Below are 25,574 nucleotides of genomic sequence, written 5' to 3'. Positions count from 1 at the left end.
AAAAATGGAATTTTCCATGTAGGCCGATATTATTATAGAGTAACATTGGAGGGGGGATATGTAAAAGAAACTTGCATTTGTATGGTCTTGACTTCTGTGCATTTATTCTCCAGATGCCTGGGGTGAAGAAGATAAACGGAATGCAGGACAGGATAGAGACATGGTGAGCCCTTGGTCTTGGCCATCACTCAATATTTTTTGTCCTTGGATACGGGAAATTGAAAAGTCAAGAGAAAAAACAAATGTCAAGAAACTACAATAAACAGAAGTAACTTGATGGAGGCCAGATTCTTTTTTCCACATGTAATCCATCAGGTTTCCTCACCTTATTATTATTATTTTTTTAGTGATAGGACATTCTATCCAAAGAAATAAAATCAGTTTACTATTAGTATAAATTAAATATGCACCAATTTTAGAAGATGATACACATCATTTTCTTTTGTTTTGTATGATCCTCTTGCTTTTTTCCCCCCTTTCTTACAAGAACCACAATAGGATTAGTAAATTGTGACACATAAGCCTGTTCTACCAAGACATGTATCCCTTTCCCAAATGCTAAATTATAACTGAAAAGGAAAAAAATGTAACAACTGCAAAATTTTTTTTTAAAGCCTCACTTCTCAGAGATTAGTTGGCTTGCTTTATATGTTTTTGACTAGAGAGTAAAGAAGACTTTGTGACTTAAAGTCTTAAATGATTAGGTAGAAGAACTATTAAAAATATGTTTAGACATCACCAGGGCCCATAGTTTCTTATAAATTCTTTCTAATCTGAAGGACATTTCTTATCATTAGTTAATTCCTTCTAAATTGAAATCTTTGATTTATTAGCACCACCTCCTTATTTTCTTCCCAGCCTTCCCCCGGCTTCCCATCATGGAGCTGATGATCTTTGTAGAATCTTCTGTAAAATGGAAAAAAATCTCACTTAAAATGTGATAATTTCTGTCAAATCCATATGAAATCATCTACTGAAGTTGTAAAACGTGATGTAGCTCTAATTATTGTTGGGTATTATAAAGATTGCAGATTTTTAAACAAAATTGGAATTATTGACAAAGATTAACATCGAGCATCATCTCATGTAAAAACTTACCACAGCCAAGAAATTTGAGTCCTTATCATCACCTAGCCCAAAATGTTAAAGGAGAAAGAGGAGTTTGTTTTTTATAACAAATCCCCCAAGTGCTCAATGCAACCTGTTTTGTATAATACTCTCTAACTCCCTCCAACCCTTATTTCATATACTAGGGAACTTCTATTTGGCTAAATACTGATTAACCGAATACAATATCTGGTGAGGGGCTCATCAACAATAATTCTAACAACGCCTCTTTTAGACTCAGCCTGATCACTTACTACTCTTCATATATCATACTTTCTTTTCTGACGCCCATATCCAAATGCATCAGGAGGGATTTAAATACCACTTTTTCAGTAACGTCATGATTGTCTTCTGTCATGAGATCGAATCACCCCCTTTTCCCTAATCTTTTTTCTTCCCTCATTCCCTCTCTCCCTCTCCGTTTCTTTCTTTCTTCCTTTCTTTAATTCATCTGACCTCTATGACATTTACTACTGTCACATGCCCTTTTGCATCTTGTGTTAAGCTTATTTACACATCCTTTAGTCACCCATTTAGAATATGAGTTCTACGGAGAGGAGTTTATCTCCATTTAGTCGAACAAGTATGGAGGCTAACATTTTGCCAAGAAGTATGCTGGACTTGGGGGACACGACGTGGCTCCCCACCTTCAATTGAAGTCTGCTAATGTGTCAAAGCATCTGGTGTACTGCACCAGTTGGGAAAAGAGTAAAGTTTCTTTTTCTATGCCTAGGGAATAAGCTTGTGATAACAAAGGAATGAGCAAAATGAATTAACAGTGAAGTCTATACTTTGTGCAATGATGTCTGTAAGTTCTAAAGAGATAGATACAAGGCCTAGAAATAGATATCCTGTCAACACTGGAGCTGACAGTTTGTCTACAGCACTCCCCACCCAGTCCAGAGGGCTTTTAAAATGAATTGTTACGATAGATTCCATCTGGTGAAAATGGAAAGAAAATGATGCAGGTTTTTGGTTACAGTCCCCACCATGGCATAGCAGCCAATTGGCAGAATGTAAATTCAAGGTTTCTTGATTTTTCTCTCCCTTCTCATAGGCTCAGGAAAGTTCTAAGGGACAACAAGGCTATATTTCCGAGGTGACAGAGTGAAATTCTATGCTCTTCTCTCCACTTTAAATTTAAATAACTCCTGAACGTTAGATCATAATATAGTTTTTAGAAATGCCAGCTTTCAATATGTCTGCTGCAGCTGTGCACTCCCAATAAGCACAAGGGAAAAGATAGTGGTTGAAATCAGAATCATAGTTTAATAAAAAAAAAAAAATGTAAAGAAAACTTGCCTAAAGCGTTATGCTTGGATAATCTGAATCAGCATCATTCCAGAGCCATAGTAAAAATGAAGATTCCTGAACTCCATCTCAAACCTACTAAGTCAGAATCTCTGAAATCAGGGCTTCAGAACATGAAATTTTAACAAACTCCCTGGATGATTTTAAATGTTAAGCCTCCCTTAGGTAAGGGAATTGAAAATGTATTAAAAGATCCAAAAGGAATTTTTCATTTTAAAATGAAATATTTTGGGATTATTTATAAAGTATATTATTTTTGAAATCTGAATTTAAATCATAATTCTTCTAAGAACTTAGAAGAGTAAGATGTATAATTAAAATTACTTTGGGGCACCTTCCCTAACCGTCATAGAGTAAGTATGTTAATAGCAATGCAATCAGTTGGCCACTAAAGGACTTAAGAAGCCAAAGAATTCACATATTCGTTCATAAAGTTTATGGATTTGAGCTAAAATCCTAGAAATGAGTGTAGGGAGTGAGTTGTCAGCTTATAACTACAGCAGGTTGAAGTTGAAGGCTTTTTCAGCAGTTGGAAATGAATTAACAGAGAAAATATTTATTGTCCTTCAGCTGAAAATATTTGGAATTAAGTTGTTTGGCTTGGGGAGAAATTTGTGAAATGTATAGTGGAATATGTAGCCAGCTTTTTTTAGATTTCTAATATTTCAAATAAAATCTGCAATTCTCTACCAGAGGTGGGAAAAATGCTTTGTGGCAAGTACTCCTGGCCAAGTCACTTTAAGTTCCAATAGCTTTGCTTTAGTTTACAAGAATTCTTTTCTATAAAATGTGTATGCTCGTTCAATTTTCCTCTTGCATTTTTTTCTCCAACAATTCTCTTTAGTCAAATTTCAAGCAGATGTAAGAATAACTTTGACTATAAGAGAAAATATACTAAGGTGAAAATACTAATATGCTATTTTGGATACAGTTCTCTTTATAAACAAAATGCTTGAGCTCACTTGAAAATTTCAGCTAAATGTTAAAGAAAAAACAACTATTTCATAGTTTGGAGAGGCAAGGAAAAAAGATATTTTGAAAACCCAATGTCTATCAGTCCTTTTGTGAAGGTGTTGAGTTTGATTTCAGTGTGCTAAGATTATTTCAAAGGGCTTCAGACAGTCATTTGATACCGTCTCATGTGGCCCAGCTGATCATGTTTCCCCAGGCACAACTGGAAACTGTAAGCTTTTATGAAACTGTAATTTGATATTGGTCTTTCCCTTCTGGTTTTGAGGCAAACCCATCTTTATATATAGCAACGAGAGAGAGAAAGAGAGAGAGAGAGAGTGAGAGAGAGAGAGAGAGAGAGAGAGAGAGACTGAAATGTTAAGCAGTCTACAAATAAGATTTTCAGTATCGTTAGACTTAGTTAAAATGATGTGGTAGATATCATTCCATCAGATCTTCATAGTATAAAAGTAAAATGTGAGAAAACACAACTATTAAATTTGGATTTAGGGAAAAGTTTTGATTGTGTAACATTTCAGTTACAAAATGTAAGAATTATTTCAGGGACGATGCATTCTAAACTCCTGTAATACCCTAACACATATTGTGTACTATGCTTATAATTATTTAATATGTCATAATAGCCTTAAACATTACTTATGGGACAGCAATATTGAGTGGGTTTTTTAATAATAAATTAGTCTTTGGGTGACTGGCAAATGGACAAGGAAGTGGTCTGACACCGGAGCTATTTTGAACTCTGAGGTACACTCTTCTGTAGCACTGTCTAGTGTCTTTAATAATACTTAGGGAGCTATATCATGCTTATTTGTAAATGATTGTTAACTTGAGATGATACTGATTTGGAATTGAAATATTGGGACATTGCTCTGCTTAAAAACGTGCTCCGATGGCCACATAATCAAAAACTTTCCTAATATTGCTTTCTACTCAAGTCCTTCGCATTGTTTTTCTTCAGTAATAGCAGTTTATGAGGCCAACATTTATTGCCATCGAATTCTAAATTAATTATAAGCAAAGTAAGTTACCAAAAATAATGACTATTTCAAAATAGTAATTCTCCTTGAACTTTCTAAAGCATTAAACATTGATAGTTAATTGCTACTAAAATTTAAGTAAATTAAGTTTGTTTCTTTTTTTCCTGACTCTGAATCACATAGGTTTTTTTTCTATTTTTTTTTCTTTTGTTCATTTAAGTTTACTTCATTTGTATTTGTACCAGGAAGAAAAACTAAATTACACTATATACAAAATTGTGAAAACAATTTTAATCCTAAAACATAAAAGTTAATGATGATATTTTTTAATGCAAAAAATGTCGATAACTTTTCCTTTGTACCACTAGAAAGTATCTTTAAAAAAAAAAACTGGATAAAGAACAAAAGACCTCAGACTGAGGCTTTCCCAAAACATTTGCAATCATTTTACTTCTGCTTCCTTAATTTAGTAGCTAGAGAGTGGAGAAAGGTTAATTGCATTACCTTCAGTGCAGTTTATTTCTTCAAATTCAATAAATGAAATGCCAGTGATTTCTGGAATCTCCATTACTATACACTGGCAATAAACATAGAATAATAAACATATTTTATTTGGTTTTATTCAAGAATCACACACAAGAAAAGTGTGTTTGTGTTACACTTCTTGAAAACTTTAGCTATTGTGACCACACAAAGGCACCAAAAATTCTTTCTTTATACTTTCTTAGATAACTTCTTTCTTAATCCCTCAATTAGAAACGGTGTCCTTTTAACAGAGGAAAAAATAGCTTCTTATTCAAAATTATGAATATGGAAAATATGGATGTGGTCTCTAGCCAGGAATATGAATGACTATTCCAACAAGAGAAATGGAAAGAACATTGTTATACAACATCCTAGCTGTTTTTTCAAAGAATATCTCCTAAAGAAAAAGTTGGATTCTCAATTAGAAGTAGGGGACAAAATATACACATTGCAAGGTTCAATCATGAAAATAAATTGCTGGTTGAAAGAAAAGGGACAGTGATATATACCCAATAACATTTATATAAATTAAAAATGCATTCATACAAAAAAATAGAATTTTACAGGAACAGATACAAATAAAAAGGTATTCATTAATTACATTAAAAGAATCCTACATGATGAGAGATATAAGAAAGATAAATGATAAAATTGTAAAATATCAATAAAATATGATAGAGGCTTTTATGGACAATTAACACAAGTATATGCACTTGATGTCTAGCTAAATAAACAACCAGAATGCCAGTTTTCTGATTTCACTAAGACATATTTGAGGGACATTTCATGAACCAGCTTTTCCTTCTAGCATTCTGACACTTCTATTTCTTTTGATATTAGTGATATTAAAAACTAAGCTTAGAAGATTGCCTTTGTTCTACATGTGTTGCATATTGAATTATACCTGATCTTCAAAACAACCAATCAGGTAAGTGCCATCATTACTTCTGTTTTACTAATGAAGAAGATTAGAGGAATCATCCAAAATCACAGCCAGTCAGGTTCCTGACTCTGGAGCCCTGCCTCACCGTTGTCCAGATGCCACTGCAATTATACACAGAGCTGATGTCGGTGTTAAGCGTATAATTACATAGTATCTTTAGCTGTCCTTTTAATAAACAAAATAATTTTACCCTCCAATAATGAAACTACTACAGCAGTGCTTTCATTTAAAACTATTTTGCTCTAATATATTTTAATTTTTGAGGAAAGTGCAAAAAATCCCTAATCATGGCTTATTTTTTCCCCTAAAAGTTTTAAGAAGTAGAAGGATTTAGCAAAATAAGAGGAGGATAAAAGGAAAAATAGCTATCCATATGGAATATCCAATATTCCAATATTAAATATTGGATTCCAGAGAGTAGTTATAATCAGTGGAACTGAACAGTTCTATTAAAATAAAGGATACGTATGATAGCTATTATGGTATTAAATATTTTTTTTTGTAACCAATTGTCACAATGGAGAAAAGAGTTAAGAATTAGTGGCTTAAAATTCACGAAGAGAGGTAGCTTAATATTGTTTTGTTAGGGAATTAATGGTTGACTAAAAGGGCTATGAGAGCTATTGACAGAATTTAATCCCTCTTCCTTATCACATAAGCACCTATTAAGCACCTATGACATGCCAGCACAATATCGGTCAATCAAAAAAAATTAAAAACCGGAAAAATAATTGCCTGCCATCAAGGAGCTCCCAGCCTAGAAGACAGATGTAGAAACAACCACAGAGTGTTTTAGTTGGAATTATTTGAGTCTATATTGGGTACAGTAGTTTCTAATAGGAACATATATTTATTTCTGTAGGTTGGGGATAGGAACTACGGAAAGATTTTATGGAGGAAGAGTGTTTTACTTGAGTGCATGTTATAAGATGATTTCTGGTAGAGGAAACAGAAGCAAGGCTAGGTGTGAAGATATGCTGTGTATATCTGATATGCTGTGTATATCTGATCTACTAGGTAAGGCTACAGCCTCAAGTGTGGATGCAGAGTGGAGTCGAGGCCTGGTTCTGGGGTAAGCAAAAGAAAAATCATGGAAAAAACTCCTGTGGAGAAGGAAAAACTGACAAAATCGAGTTTAATGTTTTAGACAAGAAATTGTATGTCCCTGGGTAAAAGACAGTCACTTTTTCATCTACCCCAACTCCCAATTCTTTTCCTGTATGTAGAGAACTGTCCTTGATGTAATCTTAGTGAGGCTCAGTAGCTCTTAAATATCTCTTCTCCCCTTACCCTCACAAAACCCGGTGGAGCCTATGGCAGTTTTAGCCAAGAAAATGCCTGTTGGTGGTTTAGAATTCATCAATGGTCCCCAGGGAAGGCTGTCAGTGGGACCCTCTGGTTTCCGTGATATGCTGCTGTAATGGCAGGGACAGCTTGGCCAGATTATTTCTACCTATTTTCTAAGAGTCTCCTTTTTTTTTTTTTTCTGCTTGTTTTCCAAGTCCAGTCTTCAAGCCTCCTCTCATTTATGTAATTCCACTGATCACCTTCAAAGAAACACTTTTGTTTGGTTAAAACACCCAGTATTGCTATCTAGTGTTTGTAGCCTAGGAGCCTAACAAAGATATTGATACCAGAAATCTGTTAATAATATCAGATTGTTGGGAAATGTGGGGAAATGCAAGAGTGGTTATCTGCACAGCTTAGGTATTACATAAGGCAACCAAAACCTCAAAAGTATACAGGAATGGGAGTCTGGAAGACAGTGACCCACAAAAATGGAACACGTCATCTTCAGTTACCTGGTGTGACACATCTCCTGAGGGTAAGGCTTTGAGGGACCATATAGCTATTGTCACTGGAAGTATAATATGAAGGGCATGAAACAGGATTGAAGGGCAGGGTGGCTGCAGCTAAAGGCCCATGGAACAGCTGGAAATGAGAGCACAGAAAGCTCACATTCCTAAATCCTCCACTTGAGTTTAGGGCTTGAAATATAGGCGGTTTATAAAAGGATTTTTAAGAGGTGAAGGTCTCATTTCTTTCCATTGCAGGATGAGAGAGGTTTTTTTTTTTTAATGTTCTGAATGAGAATGAATGCATTATTCATCTTGCCATCTAGTCTCTTCAGAAAATGTTAGAGACCTGATCTGGAAACAGAGGGCCCCAGGAACTGGAATAGGGACTCCACGGATTAGTGGGATGTGCCTATGATCTCCAACCCCACTGAACCTCCTGTGCTTGCCAAGAGAGCCCCACTTTACTTAACTTGTAAAGCAATTCCTGCTTTTGTGAAGATGCTACTCCCTCAACTCAAGCATTTACTTGAAGAGGAACTTCATTCTTTTCATGCCCATTCCCCTTAATCTTCAGTGAGTCCCAACCTACAACAAGAGGTAGCAATATGATATCAATTAAAAAGTAAAATCTAGGGATGAAAATATACTCGAACTACCAGAAAGACCAAACTCATATGGACTAAATATTCTGAAAGATAGATTCCGAGGCTACTCAGCCAAGGAGATATAATGATACTATTAGATCAGGCTGAATTTGGTTTTTTGAGTGTACTCCCTGCAATTCTGGATTCATTAAATTAATTTAAGCAACTGGGAGTCTGTCTGATTGTTTGCTGGAACACATCACAAAATGGACCTCAGCAGACGCTTACATTAAATGAAATTGATCCCTTATAATATATTATAAAGGCAGGAAATAAAAAAATTCACAAAATTGAATTCTATAGTGGATTTATCATGTATAACCACCCATCCACCTTCATCAAGCATTGAGAAATATATTGGGGATAGGAGTATCTTTAAAAAACAAACAAACAAACAAACAAAAAAGTAGCAATGCTTGTCGGTTGCTGGTGGAAACCCCAGCAATAAAAACTGATTCCCTGATTTCAATGAGGAAGGACAAATCTGGAGTGGAAAAGATTAAGTAGTGTCATTTAGTTACCAATGAGTAAAATAGATATATTTCCCACTAATAGGTATAAGGATCAGCATAAAGTCAAAATGGGCTGATCCAAAAAGAACTTAATAGCCAATTGAAAATTAAATTTCTGAGAATGAAAGAGATGTAAAGTCCTTCATGGAGTTGTTTGATTTGTAAAGTCAAACGCCCTCCAGAACTGCTCATTAAAGCCTTGGATGAACCATTGTGACATATGATGCAGAATATCTGCCCTTCATTGAATTTTTAAACTTTAGCCCAATCATGGACCTAGAACTACCAGAGTGGAAGAAAGGATATCTTGTCTTAAATAAGCACTTTGCAATGATATCACAAATATTATACATTTGTGATGTACATATGTGTAAAACCAATAAGAACAAAGAGAGTTTCTTTGAATTTTGGAGGCTACATATTACTACACGTGAGTCTGGTGCTGAGAAGCTGTAAGACTTGAGTTTGTCCCATGACAAGAAAAAACTCTTCAGATACTTGAGATCACAGTGATCCACTGCTTATCACTCACCAGATTAAATGATGTTGAAACAACGTGAGGCAGATCAGGTCGCTATATGCAGTGTGTGGTAAGAGAATTCATCCCCTAGCTTTCCAAAGCAAGGACATGCTGTATAGAATAAATGCTTACTATCCTTTTGAGAAACTAGACAGAAAGGGAAGCTACACAACGATGTGACATTCACTGCCTGTAAACTCAGTATTGTCTGATCTGTCTAGCCTAATTTGAATTGCCCAGCAGTGCTGACTCAGCAAGTACACAATATAAATGGGAATGAGACCCAATAGGTCCTAGTCCTGTGGCCCATGATGTCCCTCCCTTCAGTCACACATATTACCGCAAGGGAGCTTTCCCTATGACCAGCTGACTGAGAAAAGTATAAATGCAATCAAGATATAATCGATGTTATAGGACATGCAGGAACCAGTTGGGAGTGGACTGCTGCAGTATATTGGAGTATAACTCCAATCTGGAATGGCCTGGAAGGGCAGTTTGATAAGAAGATCAGGATAACAAGAATACATATACAATTCAGTGAATATCCTCAGATTACTGGCGACATCATGAGTCTAGTATTAGGTTGGTGCAAAAGTAATTGCGTTAAAAGGTTAACCATAAAGGCAAAAACCGCAATTACTTTTGCACCAACCTAATAGTAGTATGTTCTCAACATTTCAATCAAACGTTGCCTTGCAAGAGACTTCTTCTGAAGTGCTTTGGAAATGAGCTTTAAGCTAATTGGCTTTCAAGCTGCTCACCTCCTGTCATCTTACTATCTTCGGAAAGACAGTGGTGCTAAGGCTAACTTGGTAGAAATGAAAAGGGCTGGAAAAACTGGAAGAAAATTACTGGAGAGCAGAGTGGTTCTGGGTAGTTTAGTAACAGAGCTCACCCAAGAATCACAGAATTATTTTTATTTTTTGATTAGGTAATGAAAGTCTTCTCGTATTGTCTTGGACAACTGACACCAGAGATAGTCACAAATATCAAAGTCTAATAAAAACATGAATAACTTAGAGGTGACAGAACTTATTAGTTTTGGGTCAATTTAGGAATCAGAGTAGCTTCAGAATGATTTCAGATACAAAGGCTAAACTATAAATAGAAGATTATTTGCTGTTTATTCACAATAGCAGAAAAAAACTAACGTTAGCAGTCTTAATAAAAATATAGTTATTAAAAGTACAGAGAGTAAGCATTGACTTTTTTTTGTCAATAGATACCCAACACACACACACACACACACACATTGTGGGGACAGGAGAGCCAGGAGTGCAGTTTCCAGGCTCTCGGCCTCACATAGAAAGGTGCTGGCTCAAGTAGTAAATGGCCATCATCTGTGATTGGATGGCCATCAGCTGTGGCTAGTTGGCCATCAGTTGTAACCAGTGAGCCATTGGCCACTAATATAACTGCCGTGGCTACGCTAGCAGAAAAAATGGGGGCTAGCAAGAAGATGGTGACTGAGCCAGCAAGCGACGCAGTGAGGGTTGCGAATAGTGTGGCTCCTGCTTCCTGTATCTCCAACCCAGTCGCCAGCGAGAATATAGTGGTGTGACTCCCCTACCTAGGGCTCCGTGGGTGTTCCTTTTTGGCCTCACCTTATCCTGAGTTCTTGTGTGGGGAGCGGGACAGGAGGCCCCGCAGGCCGCCCCGCATGGCACACATATACACTCATATACATACATATGTGTGTATGTGTGTGTGTGAACTCACATGTTTAAAAAAATGTGTTTATTGAGCCCATCTATAAAGAGTTGGGCTTTTTGATTTTTGAATGAGATAAGGGAAGATAGTAATGACTTGAAACAAAAGAATGCTGTAGAAAAGGAGCAACCGGATAACAAGTTCCCAAAGTAAATACATGATATAGAAATTTTAAAGGTCAGAAGATATAATTAAGGGACTCTGTTAGAAAGCATAAAATATTTTTGAGAAGGGAAGTAGAGGAGATAAGATAATTAGACAATCGAACCACGAGGTGCACTATCTAAAGACTTACAAAAAGAGAAAATAGAAAACGTATTGATAGACTATATAGGCATGAATTTTGGATTGAAAGGACTCCTTCAATACCCAGTGTGTGATAGATATACACGATCTCAAGGCATATTGTTGTAAAAGTTCAGAAATCAAAGATGAAATTGATGCATTAAGAGAAAATGTTTTCTCCTAGCGGAAGTCCAGGTAATTATACACAAACAAAGCTCCTGGGAGCACCTAACTAGTCCAACCATTGCTAAAATCGATGTGTCAGACACACATTCCCCCAAGTTTGAAATCATACTAGAATTTTCTGTGTTTTACACCCTCATGCATTGCCTTCTCTTTTAAAATGTCAATGATCTTCAGCAATGTCCCCAGATAAATTCCTCAGTCTTAAGACAATTTACCAAAATATCCTTCCTATGTTAATAGGAGGAAGTAGAAGCAAGATAAGCAAAGAGGAAACAATATGAAGTGTTAAAAGGAGGAAAACGGTTTAAAACAACAATAATAACACAACTTAACAACTTAACCCCATCCCAAGTTTCTAGAACAACTATTCTCAGGTAGGCCAAGTGCTGACATCACATTCTCTGCTGAAAGAAATTTCTGGGCCTCATTTTTCTTACACGGAAAAAGAGAGTTTGAAGAGATGATATGTAAGTACTCTTTGAGCTTTAACTTTTTTCACTATGAAATTTTCCTACGTTTCTGAACATGTTCACCTTCTTTATCTCATTTGATTTTCAAACAACCCCTCCTAAAAGTCGGGGCAGGTGCATCATGGATAGAATTAGGCTCGTGATGCTTACAAATAACCTGTGCAAGCTCAGACAACTAATAAGTTGCCTAAAAGAAACTTTAATTCACATGTTGTTGTTGTTTCACCATATTTCTAAGACTCTCTACTATGTTTCTATTTACACAGTTATGCTGCTCAAAAAACTTATGGCTATTAAAGTGATATTTATGCCTCATGTATTTATTTGTAAATTTACTCATACAGTAAATATTTATTGACTGTCTACTGTGTCTAAAGTTCCATGGACTTCTAAAATATCAATGTGTCTTTGGAGAGCTAATGCCAAAACCACATTTAGGCCTCCTTTCTCCCTCTTAGTAGAGTCAGATAAGACTGAGCAAAGTCTTGCATTAATTCTTAAAAGCACAACTCAGACATTCTCACCATCATCTTAATTTAATTTATTGAACTTCCACTAGAGCAGTTCCAATGAAGAGTTTAAGTCTTCATTCTTCAGGAATCAGTAATCAAAGGAAGGTAGATTAGATCGTTATAGGAAAAATAAATAGAGTATATTCTAACAGTGGAAACATCCTGGTTTTAGTCTGGAAATAATGATACCAAAGCTGGCAAGCATTGTAGATGGTCATTTTTATTTATATCATGTCTCCCAGAATCCTTAAAATGTAATTGCTATCATATGCTCATAAAATAAGAGGGAAGAGTTAAGAATTATTTCCAGATTTCTGGATTAAAAGACTGAGTAAGACAATAGTGTCACTCAAAAATACAGAATGACAAGAGCAGTTAGAAATAAAGAGATAGTGAATTGCATTATATATTACATACATATAATATAAATATATATATGTATATGTGTATACACACACACACACACACACACACACACACACACATATATATGACATACAACAGGAGATTTCTAGAAAGCAAGTATATACACACAATGGAGGGCAGACCTTCTTCCAGAGTCTGGCTGGACAGAGATACACAGTAGTCATCAAAATAGAGGGAATAGTTAAAACCATGGAATAGCACATGAAATATGTATACAACAAAAAGGGCACAGAACGCAGGGTAGAATCTTAAACAGCTCTAAATGCTAGATACACTTTAAAAAAATGTTAGAGGAAACAGAGAACTTCAGTATATAGACAGAGAGAGGTCAAAAGAAAAGGGGAAAACTAAGAATGACATGAGAGAAACTAAGACAAACATTTAATTAAACGGGAGGGTCAGCATTCTCAAAAGTCACAAATCAAGTAAGCTAAATACAGATAGACTTCAATAGGTTAATAAGCAAAAAGATTATTGCTGATTTTTGTCAGAGCAATTTTAGGCAGTGAAGGGATGATGAGAAGCCATATTTTGATAGGTAGACCACGGATGGAATGGTGAACAGGAAATTAAGATTGAAGGCAACCAGTATACTACTTTAATTTCCTTACAATGAACATGTAACAGCATTTGTGTAATAAAATTAAGAAATAACTGAAAGAAGTTTCCCTAAAGGAGAAAATTAAGAAATAAGAGAGTAGCTACAGGTGGACTGTGCAGGTTTGAAGATTACCTGTTGCTTATATCCTGAGGGTTTAGAAAAAGAAGAAAGAGAAAAGAAAAAGTGCAGTAGATAGAGAAAGTCATTGTGAGAAAGCAAATGACATTTGTTTTCTTTTTCTTAAAATAAGATATGAGTGTACCTGTAAAGCTGTGAAGAGATCATGTATCAATCAGATCTCAGTCTATAAAAGCTCTTAAACTTGAATGCATTTCCCAGTTGAGAATATAGGGCTCATATTAAATAAAAAAAGGCTTATATTTCCATAATCATGTAGGACAAACTAGAGCCACCTTTAGTTTGTGAGGTAGTCCATTACTATTTAACAGATGACAAACTGAGCTCTAATTGACCTGCCAATGGTTAAGAGAGAGGAGGCAGATAGTTCAGAAATGTTCCTTTGAATCCAATGCTCTCTCCTCTTCCCTGTGCTGTATCTCTGATAATACTTATATGAACAGTTTGAATGAGTCATATAAATTAAGCTTTCTGATCAAGATAGATTATGAAAAGCAAAATAATTGCAAGCAATACAATAAATAACCTCTGAAAAATGAGTTTTGTTATTGGTGTCTTTCATCAAAAGGCATAACAATTTTTTCCACAAACATAAGAACTATAAGACATTATCTTGGGCTTATATGTTAAAGAAAAAAAAAACATTAGCAGTGAGACAGAATGTCCTGTAATGGACTAAATGCAAAATATCTGTGATAGTGAAAAAAATTTATTTAAAAAATTATTTGGAATAAAACTAACAGTAGGAAATAGAGAGGCAAAAATTATTTATATAAAACAGCCTAACAGCACATTCAGTGCCAACATCAGGTATGGCTTTTCAGATTTCTCTTAAAAATGTTTCAAATACAGAGAGTACCAAAAAAAAGTATACACATTATAAGAAAGAAAAACAACTATTAAAATTGTAATAATATATACTCATAGCAAAAGATGAATATAAGTCAAAAGATGAGTATAAGTTTTGGCACCCCTGGTATATTTTTCTATCTCTTTTTCCCTTAATCAAACACAATATATCTAAAAAGAATTTTAGAATCTGTTTTATATGAGAAAAAAATGTTCCATATAAACAGAGGACATTGGCCCTTATTTCTTTGTATTCTTTTTTTTTTAAAGATCTTCTAGAAAAAAAAAACACACACACACACAAAACATGCTTTAAAATCTTTTTGTTACACTTGAAACCAAACTGCTGATAGATCAGGTCTAGATATCAGTACATTACAAAATCTTTGGAAATGTGAATTCAGAGTAAAAATTGCCCTGAATTGTTGTTATAGGTTCTTGAGATTAAAGTCAGAATTTCCTGTGCTGGGCTGCCTAGGTAACGAGGTGCTGTGGTTGTTGGAGGGGTTAAAGTTGGAGCTCATGATGCATGTATATTTGGGAGGATTCATAAAAACACGACAGCGGAGCTTGGGTCAATCCATTACTGTGGATGAGCAGTGACCAATAGAAAGGGAAGAAGAAGGTCCAAGAAAACTGAGGTAAGCGGGCTTCTGAAGCCCTGTCAAAAGTGGAAACAATAGATCAAAAGGTGTACGTGGTGACTGGTCAGCGTAGGTTTTATTTTTTTTCATAGGAGGTTTGACAGCATAAAATAAAAACAAATTGCTTTAGTCAAAGTTTTGTTGGTTATTCTTTCTTTATTTCTTTTCGTTTTTTTTTTTTTTTTTCTTTTTTAACTGATTGTTAGCAAACTTCAGATCCAGACACAGGACTCAACGGTATATTCCTGGACAGTAAGGTAAAATATTTTGTACTTTTTAAAGCTCTTAAAGTTAAGAATCTGAAGTTCTGATTCATCAGAGGCAGGGTTACAGCTGCAATAACTAAAACAAATTTCTATTCTGGAAAAAAAAATATTTTAATGTGTCTTTGTTGGAAGATGACCAGAGTAGCATTCTGCAATTGTAAGAAATTTGACAGCTTGCGCAAGCAGCTCTGCACTTGTCATTTCCCTCAATTTAGTAACAAAATTGAGGCATCAGCATTTCATAAATGATGTTGATGTCATCTTTTCCAAAGGAATCAGTAAAATTTATTCAGTCCTTATTACCAAGTGGTTGAACTAAATGTATATTGGTTGACTGTTACTGTTGTATATGTATATATATTTAAATATATGTGTACATATATATATATATATATATATATATATATATATATATATGCATGTGTGGATGTATTTTTTCCTGTTAAAATAATTTCGTGGTACCAATAATCTTGTTGATATTCAATGGGAAGTGTTTATGTTTTTCAGATGTACCATCTATCAGTAAGTGTTAACCTATCATTTGCTAGCAGCCATACTGGAAATATGGAGCTCTAGCTCCAGCCTACACATGTTCTTTGTTTTGTTTTGTTTCTTATTAACCATAGTAATGCTATAGTTGATACATTATTTACCTATTTGCTATGTATATAGACAGAATTTGGAATCCATATTCTTTGGCTGAACAACTTGATTCTGTACTTATAATATTAGAAGTCTCTCCCCGGACCCCCGAACAAAACTTACCTGAGAAGTTGAGCAACAGAGTAAGAGATTAATCACACACTTTTCTTCAGATTTTTAAATCTTCCTCACAACAAACTGCTAAAACATTCTTTGATCACTTTCTTTGGTTCAAGGGCCAAAGAGCCTGGGAAATCTCATCCAGATGTTCTGCTCATTTTGGAATAAAAGTAAAAGCATATGCCTACTTCTTAGGAACAACACAGACTTTTGAATTATTTAAAGGTCATTTTTTTGTACTCTTGTATTCAATCCGGGTTTCAGTTAACTCCCTTGCATTAAGTAGCTTGAAATGGAAAAGCACTTAGAGATCCTAAAATTTGCTTTCCATTTCTCAGTTTTCATTGTGATTGGGTTAAAACCAGAAAGCTACAAGTTGTTGAGTCAGTTTCAGTGTTTGCAAAATGTTTTGCACAGAGTGTCTACTAAATAGATAGGTATTAACTGATATCTGTGTACACAATGATGGTGTGTGTTTACCTTTCCCTCCAAGAAGCAATGTTTATTGATCCTTTTGGTGCATACACTTCTTTAAATATCAAGAGCCTCAATATCTAATAGTTGTGTCCCTTATTCTATAATGGCAGGTACTATAATGGCAGCCACAGTCTGTTTCATCATCTGGATGGTATTCGTAACAGATTCTGTATGGACCCGAACTGTGAGACAGGTCTATGAGGTACATGATCCAGAGGACTGGAATGACCAAGACTTCGATTGTCCCCGGGAATGTTTCTGTCCCCCCAGCTTCCCTACTGCTTTATACTGTGAAAATCGAGGTCTCAAAGAAATCCCTGCTATTCCTTCAAGGATCTGGTATCTTTATCTGGAAAACAACCTGATAGAAACCATTCCTGAGAAGCCATTCGAGAATGCTACCCAGCTGAGATGGATCAATCTAAACAAGAACAAAATAACTAACTATGGAATTGAAAAAGGAGCCCTGAGCCAACTAAAGAAACTGCTTTTCTTATTTCTGGAAGATAATGAGCTAGAGGAGGTACCTTCTCCATTGCCAAGAAGTTTAGAACAGTTACAATTAGCGAGAAACAAGGTGTCCAGAATTCCTCAAGGAACCTTCAGCAATCTGGAGAACCTGACCCTTCTTGACCTGCAGCACAATAAACTATTAGACAATGCCTTTCAAAGAGACACCTTTAAAGGACTTAAGAACCTCATGCAGTTAAATATGGCCAAGAACGCCCTCAGGAATATGCCACCAAGATTACCAGCCAATACAATGCAACTGTTTTTAGACAATAATTCCATTGAAGGAATACCAGAGAATTATTTTAATGTAATTCCTAAAGTGGCCTTCCTGAGACTAAACCACAACAAATTATCAGATGCAGGTCTCCCTGCAAGTGGTTTTGATGTATCATCAATTCTAGATCTTCAACTGTCTCACAATCAACTCACAAAGGTACCCCGGATCAGTGCTCATCTGCAGCACCTTCACCTTGATCATAACAAAATTAAAAGTAAGTAACCATCAGGGTGTCTCTTGGACTGAAATGGTCATGGTCATTAAATGAATTCTCTATCTTCTTTAAGAATAACAATTCTGTTGGGTTCCCCACCCCCCCCCAATGAATGTGCCCTTAGATTTTTTTAAAGTGTGTTTCCAATTTTCAGTATTATGTTTTATCCATTTACAGACAGTCTCAATGAACCAAGAAGGTCCAACCTTCAAACTGCAGATTGAAAAGTGGACTTTAGTGATCCACAGAGGGCTATTCTCTATCTATTGGAGAAACATACTGACTGGTCTTTAACTCCGAGGAGATTTCAGTATTTCTGCCTCACTGAGTAGATTTCTTTCAGAAAGTGTTCCAAGCACAAACAACCTCATGAATAGTAACAGAAGACATATAATTTAGAAGGCATCAGGAATACATGTATGGCCTAAAATCTACAGCACAACTGCTGCCTGAAAACACCCTAATTAGAGTCTCTGCTTTAGATGAGAGGATTTCTCAAACTTAAGTGTGCACTGACTGGTGGCCCCACCTCAGAGTTTCTGACTGAGGAGGACCAGGTGAGACCAGAGACTTCTCATTTCTAACCAGTTCTCAGGTGATGCTGAGAATGTTGCTCTGGGGACCATGCATTGGGTACTGTCAGGCTTTGCTCAACTTAAATGGAAACCAATGCCTCTGGAGGTTGGCAAGTCAAGACGAATGATAATCAACAAGGTAGAATAAATACCTTCTTCTTCCCTGAAAATAGCTTTTTATAAGGGAGAGGGAGAAGAGTGCAAAGTGCCTTGGAGGCAGAGAGCCACTAAGGGAAGACGTAGTTGTAGAAAGGAGAGGCTGAAGACTTTAAAGGCGTATTTGGCACCTTCACAGTTTTCCTTGAGATCAGGCTGACTTTGGTGTAGAAACAGGCAATGCCTTGGTGTAGCTGCCGGGGTATCGGGAGCAGCTGGCACCTATCCAGCCATCTTCAACCCCAGCACAAGCCCTTGAGGAAGGTAACCTTGAGGAGACTTCTCTGGAACAGCCTTAGAAAATGCATGCCTAAAGTAAGGATCAGTCATGTGGTTTGTAGGAAAAGAACACAGACAATTGTCAGAAGTTTGTGCTTCCTCATTATTATTCACAAAAATTTTCTTTAAGCATGTAATCACATAAATATCCCATTTATAAAAAAGAGGCAATTTTCTACTGGGCGCCGCTCAGTTATTCAAGACTTGCTTGGTTTTCCTAAAGCATTCTGAGCACAAAATCCAGGAAGTAATAAGCAGGTTGCTGCCATAGCAGCTATTTTTCCATGGTGATGAGACAGGTTATTGACTCCTGCAGTCAAAAGCAAAAGATACTGCTGGCCCAGGGACCACAGTGGAAAAGAAATGTTAACAGCTGAATCTGTTCCACTGAACCAAATACTGTGTTTCTCCAAAAATAAGACCTAGCCGGACAATCAGCTCTAATGTGTCTTTTGAAGCAAAAATTAATAAAGACCCAGTCTTATTTTACTGTAAGACCGGGTTTTATATAACATAACATAACATACATAACATAACATAACATAACATAACATAACATAACATAACATAACATAACAATACTGGGTCTTATATTAATTTTTGCTCCAAAAAACACATTAGATCTGAGTGTCCAGCTAGGTCTTATTTGAGGGAAACACAGTAGTACAACAGACTATTGACCTGAATATACGCAGTTTTTTTCCTAACAAAAATTCTGTACTTCTGCAGGTGCATTCCTTATCTGACAACAAAAGCCACACAAATATTCGATGTGGGAAATTAATTTCAAGCGATTCTGTATGGGTCCCTGTTTATGAATTAGGGATTTCCCTGAGAATTTGAGAATGAGGGTATCTAGGAGTGACATTGCAAAAATTAAACACACAGGTAAGCGCATACGAAGGGCACTTACCTCATTATACAAAAGTACACAAAGAAGAATAGGACTCTGTACTTCTTCACTCACGTTTTAAAGAGTTTTCCCAAAGCGTGTTCTCATATGTTTCTATTTTTCAACTGTTCTCATAGCTTAGCACGCTTCAAAGTCACCTCGAGGGCTGTGTCTGACTCAGCAGGTCTGAGGTGGAGCCTAACCATTTAGTTCCCAGATAGAGTATTGATACTGCTGGCCCACGGACCACAGTTTGAGAACCACAAATTCTCCTCAAAAGAGCCTCGTTTGCTATTATTAGGAATTTCTGAAGAAAGAGAAACTGACGCTCAACTGGGGAGGATATTTGCCAAGAACAAAGAGTCAGCATAATAGCCAGGGCCTGAGCCTAGGACTTCTCATTTTAAGTATTTTTTTTCCCCACTCATAGAGTATAATTACAGCACATTTTTCTTCAATTCTGAGAATAAAAAACTTTAGAAAATTTTCTATCAATACAAGTAAGAATAATTTTAACACCAACAACATCAACAAAAAGAAATTTATTTATTTGTTTCTTTATGTAGATATCAAACATGGTCATTTCTATGTTCCAAGAAAATACATTTAAAATAAGTAATTCTCTGGTTAGAATTATTGGCTTACCATTATATCATACTGAGTTGTAATAACTGTTAAAGTACTTAGTTCTTCTGGCCACATAATCTACTCTAATTGTTAATAAAGTGGTTTCCAAGAAATACACCTTTTATCTGAAGAGTTCTCAGAATTTACAAGGCAGTAAACTTTTCTTATGCAAAAGTATGGCAACACTTATTTATTTCTTCTGAACACCTTAAGAGATTTTAAATTTGGCAAAATGTTGTCTATTCAAATAAGTTACTTCTAAGTTACCTCTCAAAAACACCATAATTAATTTATGTAAATATAACTAAATTTAGAATACACATTTAATTTTATGTTCCATTTATCCACACATGCTTTGATTATGGGGCACGAGGGCGAAAAGGGGGTAGCACATAAAAGGGACACAATCTATCCAGTAGGCAAAGGACGCTTGCCTACTTGAGAGATTGTTCAGAAGAAAAAGGACCAGGCTGGGATCCAGCTTTGCCCTCACTTGCAGAAATACCTTGTGTGTATTACCGTCTGAACCGCCAGTCCCACAATACCTAGGTGGAGAGAATAATAATATTGCCTGATAAAAGCTGTGTGATGATGATAAGGTGGTAATGTATGTGAGAAAAAATAACTTTATAAACACAAAACTGTTATACAAACATGAGTCATTATTTTTAGCTAGTTCAATTCACAAAATGGCCTAAGATCATAGCAATGCAACCTCACTGTAAGCATAAAATCCTTCAACACATTATATATCTGTATGTGCCAACAGGACACAAAGAGAGCCATTGCCCAAGTTAGGTGAGTCTCATCTTCTAAGGGAGATCTCTTGCTTGAAATAGTTCCAAAATGAGATTTAAAGGCAATATACAGATTCATTAAGATCAATTATTACACACACTTCTCTGAATTTTGCTAGTTTAAGAGGCCTGCTCTCCAGAATGCTCCTGAATCTCAATATAATCCCTGATGCCAAGGGCTCTCCAAGGCAGGGGCACAATCCTAACCATCTGAAAAGGCTGATGGAATATTTTCTGGCTTGAATTCTTTGTAATTCAACTCTTGGCAAATTTCCCTTCCAATTACACACATTTATGTATGAAGACTCAAGGTAGTTTTCTGTAAGTATTACCTATGTACTCTTACGTTAATTGTACTTTTTAAAAAACTTGTCATTATACACTATGAGTTGGAAATTGTGCATTTTAAGGTAATTTTCAAGCATTTCCTCTAATCAACTGACTTTCCACCCATGCGTCTACCTATTCTTTCAGTACCAGCTCTGAACCGTTGTCTCCATCTCTAATGCCCCTAAATCTTACCTGTCTCATGCTACAGTAAGCTAAGCATACCTTATCTCACCTTGTTTTTCATCACAACTTTGAACAATGTGTCCTTTCTGGCGCTCTGTACTAAGTATAGCAGAATATGGAGTGAGATGATTATACATATGTTACCTGTTTTGTCCAGGATTACTCTCATCAAATGGGTATGCACAACCCTCAACTTAACACAAGAATTATTTGCATCTCTGCCACTTTCATAGATCATAAGACTGGCCCTCCATAGACTGTTGTAATAGTTTCTTGGTCTTTCTTTCCCTGATTTCTTGTGTTCTAATGCATTCATTCATGCTATCTTTGTCTCCCCAGATGTGAACGTCTCTGTAATATGTCCTACCCCTTCTACACTGCCTGCAGACCAAGATTCCTTCAGTTATGGACCTCATCTGAGCTACCTCCGTCTGGATGGAAATGAAATCAAACTACCAATCCCAATGGATTTAATGACCTGCTTCAGACTCCTTCAGACTGTCATTATTTAAACACATCTTCAACAATCCAAAATTGGTTTAATAAGCTAATATCTCTGGTATGAAATTCGGATACCATTCATAGGTTTAAGACAAAAGTCATATTCCCAATTCCTCTTGGTAACCCTTTTTACTTGTGCAGCTAGTTTTTTTCTATTCAAAGATGCTTTCATCAATGATATATAAAACAACCTACTTTTAAAAAATAAAACAGACACAGAGTGAAGATAGTTTATCAACTCAAAGATAGTTATTTTTTGTCTCTTTCACAGTTTATAAATACCAAATAACGCAATTGCATTGTTATGCCCTAGAACAGACATGTTTGTTTGCATATGTTCAAAATAGCTTCTGCAGATACTATATTTACCGTATAAATACAGCAACCTAACAAGAGGTAGGAATATCTGAAGAAAATTTAAAAATGAGATATTTCTTTATCATAATTATAAAGAAATAATTAAATTCAGATAAACAGCTAAGTAGCTTCTGTAGGTGTAAGTTTAGTATTTCCCCCACGAATGGGTATTAAATGCATCAAATACTTCACAACAAGAGAACTTTAGTCATTTAATACCAAATAACAGGGCAACAGCCATTTTTAGTTTCCTACTATTTTCTATAGCTGCTGTTCTTAGATATAGTGCAATGTATTTCAGCAATTAAAGTCCTAAGTTTTACATTTATTATAACACACTTCTGATAGAATCTTAAGTGTTTTAACATTTGAAATCAACTTGAATTGCAGTGTTCAACATATATTTGTCAGTGTTTTTTCGGATATTTTTAAATAAAAAGAGTGAATGCTTTTTAACAAAACAAAAGTAAAATATTTATTTCAGGGGCATTACTCACAAGTTTTAATAAGAGTGTATTTTAATTGAAAGTGTTATACTAAAATTATTTCCATTTCTCTAGCATGAATATATGCAAATATATTTTCTCACTTTAGTTTTTTCCTTTTGTTACAGTAAACATAAGAAAAAACTCACATTTTAATTACCTGACATACTCGTAATAACACCTATTTCACATGAGTTAAAAAATATTCCAGAATTTTGTTAAGTAACAAAGTATAGTTTACTTTAGATTTCTGATTTTGTAAGACATATGCTATAAACAATAAATATTCCATCGAGATTAATGCATGCTTTATATATTTTTACACAGTATTTTGAAAAATTCTATAAAATTTTATATATGTCCCTAGAAAAGGATCATATATATTTTCATCTGAAACAACAGATGAAAGAAAACCTAACATATTACTTTACTCCAAGGCTTCTTAGAAACTTAACATGTTATTCTGTAATGTGAATTCCCAAGAAGAAAACATAATGTACAGTATTTCCTACTTATTTTCATACCAAAACTTACTTGGGGTGGAAGAAAAGAACCAACTAACATACTTTGAACATTTAAAAAAAAAAATCCTGGATGAAGGCAAGAAATTAAATTAATTAACATTAAGAAAAAAAATAATTTTTAAAAGACTTCAAAGCACATAAATAAAACTATGTCATATATAATTATGTCATAAAAATGCAACTAATCAGATATCTTTAGGCCAGGGAAAGGAATGTGTTGAGAGAAACGTGTTAACCTTAAATATTTGAAAACTTGCCATGTGAAAAGTAGATAAAACATATTCCAGGAAGCTCCAAAATGAAGAGTATAACATATGGGGAAACAAATTATGAGCCATATTTTAGTTCTAGCTAAGAAAGAACTTTGTAATAGTTAAGATTCACTCAGCAATGAAAGCAACTTTTCTTGAGGTAGAATTACCCACCTCTGGATCTGTTCAGAGAATGAGTGATGATTCTGGGAAATAATATAAAAGGGACTTCTGATCAGGAAGAAAAGTTGTGAAATGTCCTCTTAGACCTTCTCCAACTCTAAGAATTATCTTCCTTGATTCCTGCCTCCCTCCTTTGCTTCCTCCCTTCCTTCCAGCTTTTTTTTTTTTTTTGATATCAGAAAATACATTTTGAGCATACATATCACACACAGGGGATTTAATAGTGCACACAGTTTATAATATACTATAGTGGATGCGAATCTGTGATAAGTGCCATTAACAAAGAGCTGTATGGTACAAAGGAATTACTAATAGTGATTTGACAGAAAGATTCCCTAAAGAAATGAAGATTAGGAGAAACACATAAGGATGACAAGTATTTCATAACAAACAATAGGAGGGAAGACTATTACAGGTAAGGTTTAAAGACTCTGCAGCCATTAGGGACGATTTGAAAGTAACTGAAGTTGTTTTAGGTCAGAAGGGATCGTGGTCATTGAGAGGTAATGTCTTGTAGTGCTAAAGGACATTAGTCCTGAAGTAAAATTGCTGAGTTCACAATCCAACTTCACTGTTCTGTGGTCCTAGGCGGAATCTTTAAATTCTCTGTGCCTCAGTCTCTCCTCATTTACCAAATAGGACTAAGCAATACCACCTTCCTTATGGTGAGAATTGAATGAGTTAGAATATGTTAAGTGTCTTGAACAGTGCCTGACACATGGTAAATAAGCACTTCATCGTCGTTGTAGTAGTAGTAGTAGTAGTATTATGTATGTATGTATGTGATATACCTATATCTATTTAAATACAGATATTTATATACCTGTATACTAGATATATACCATATATATGCATATACACAACGTTTCTTATTGGCGCAGTGGGTAGAAACGTTTGAAGGGAATCAAGACTAGAGGTGAGAAGATGAGTTAGGATTTTAGTCTTACATGACATATAAAAAAAAAAAAAACTAAGGTAGTGTGGAGTAAAAGGGAACTGATGGTAGAGGTAGAAATAGTAGTGGACAAATAGAGAATTAAGAGGCAAAATTGTCAGGATTTGGTGGTTGATTGGATAAAAAGAGTGAGGGCAACCAGGGTATTAAGGTTTTTGTTTGCATAATTGAATAGATGCCGGTACATTTTCTAAGAAAAACATGTTTAGAAGATCATGAGATTGTTTTTAGATGTGATTCGTTTGAAATTATTTTGATTCATTCAATAAGAGGCTTTGTGTAAGTTGTTGAATAAGAAATAGTGTTAAAAGGAGAGCTCTGGATAGATTTATGTAAACAGTGTAGGTGAAATTTTCTAGATTCTGTTAATACTTCCAATAACTTTGGAAGAATTCCACATTTAAATATTCATAATCTCTTGAGGTAAGACTGAGGTAGGGGTGGAGATAGACTAAAAGGCAAGGAATAATTATCGTTATTGACAAATAAAGCTATGAGAAATACAAGGAGTTTCTATCAGTAAGTTTTTAAAAATGTATGCACATAGTTAATATAAAGTCTCTAAAATTTACAAGTAATATGCTGTGTTTTCCCCTAATGTTGTATAGGTTGTGACTATTACAAAAAAATTCAAAAATAAAAAAATCAAGAAAAATAACTAAAAGAGAAGCTCTGCTATTTTTGAAGTTATAGGATCTTAAATTCCCATCCTAGTCTCTCATTTCGCGACCCTAATGAAAACAAAAAACAAAGCAAAACAGTATTATCCATAATTGCTTCATGTAAATATCATAAATTTAATTCATAGGCAAGAAAAAAGGAGCAGAAATCAAAGAATG

General features: G+C 35.2%; 1 protein-coding gene across 15 annotated transcripts in view; it reads left to right on the top strand.

Annotated features, from left to right (window-relative positions):
* KERA (keratocan) overlaps positions 1–25,357 on the top strand; it is a 39,171-nt gene extending 13,814 nt beyond the window's left edge. For 2 of the 15 annotated variants that reach the window (XM_081060737.1, XM_081060739.1), the window contains 7 exons: positions 114–163; positions 5,733–5,820; positions 6,853–6,907; positions 11,732–11,958; positions 15,338–15,388; positions 16,747–17,640; positions 21,819–24,736. In XM_081060737.1, the coding sequence (XP_080916863.1) occupies positions 16,755–17,640; positions 21,819–21,991 (1,059 nt within the window). In that variant the 5' untranslated portion in view covers positions 114–163; positions 5,733–5,820; positions 6,853–6,907; ... (1 more) ...; positions 15,338–15,388; positions 16,747–16,754 and the 3' untranslated portion in view covers positions 21,992–24,736. Of the gene's footprint in view, positions 1–113; positions 304–5,732; positions 5,821–6,852; positions 6,908–11,731; positions 11,959–15,055; positions 15,129–15,337; positions 15,389–16,746; positions 17,641–21,818 lie in introns of those variants that run through there. The other 13 variants (XM_081060738.1, XM_081060730.1, XM_081060736.1 and 10 more) reach the window with 10 other exon arrangements.
* Positions 25,358–25,574: the final 217 nt, after the last annotated feature.

The sequence above is a fragment of the Rhinolophus hipposideros genome (assembly GCF_964194185.1).
Source record: "Rhinolophus hipposideros genome assembly, chromosome: 9".
Classification (NCBI taxonomy): domain Eukaryota; kingdom Metazoa; phylum Chordata; class Mammalia; order Chiroptera; family Rhinolophidae; genus Rhinolophus; species Rhinolophus hipposideros.
Note: the sequence above shows the minus strand (reverse complement) of the source record. Positions and strands in the feature narration are given on the sequence as shown.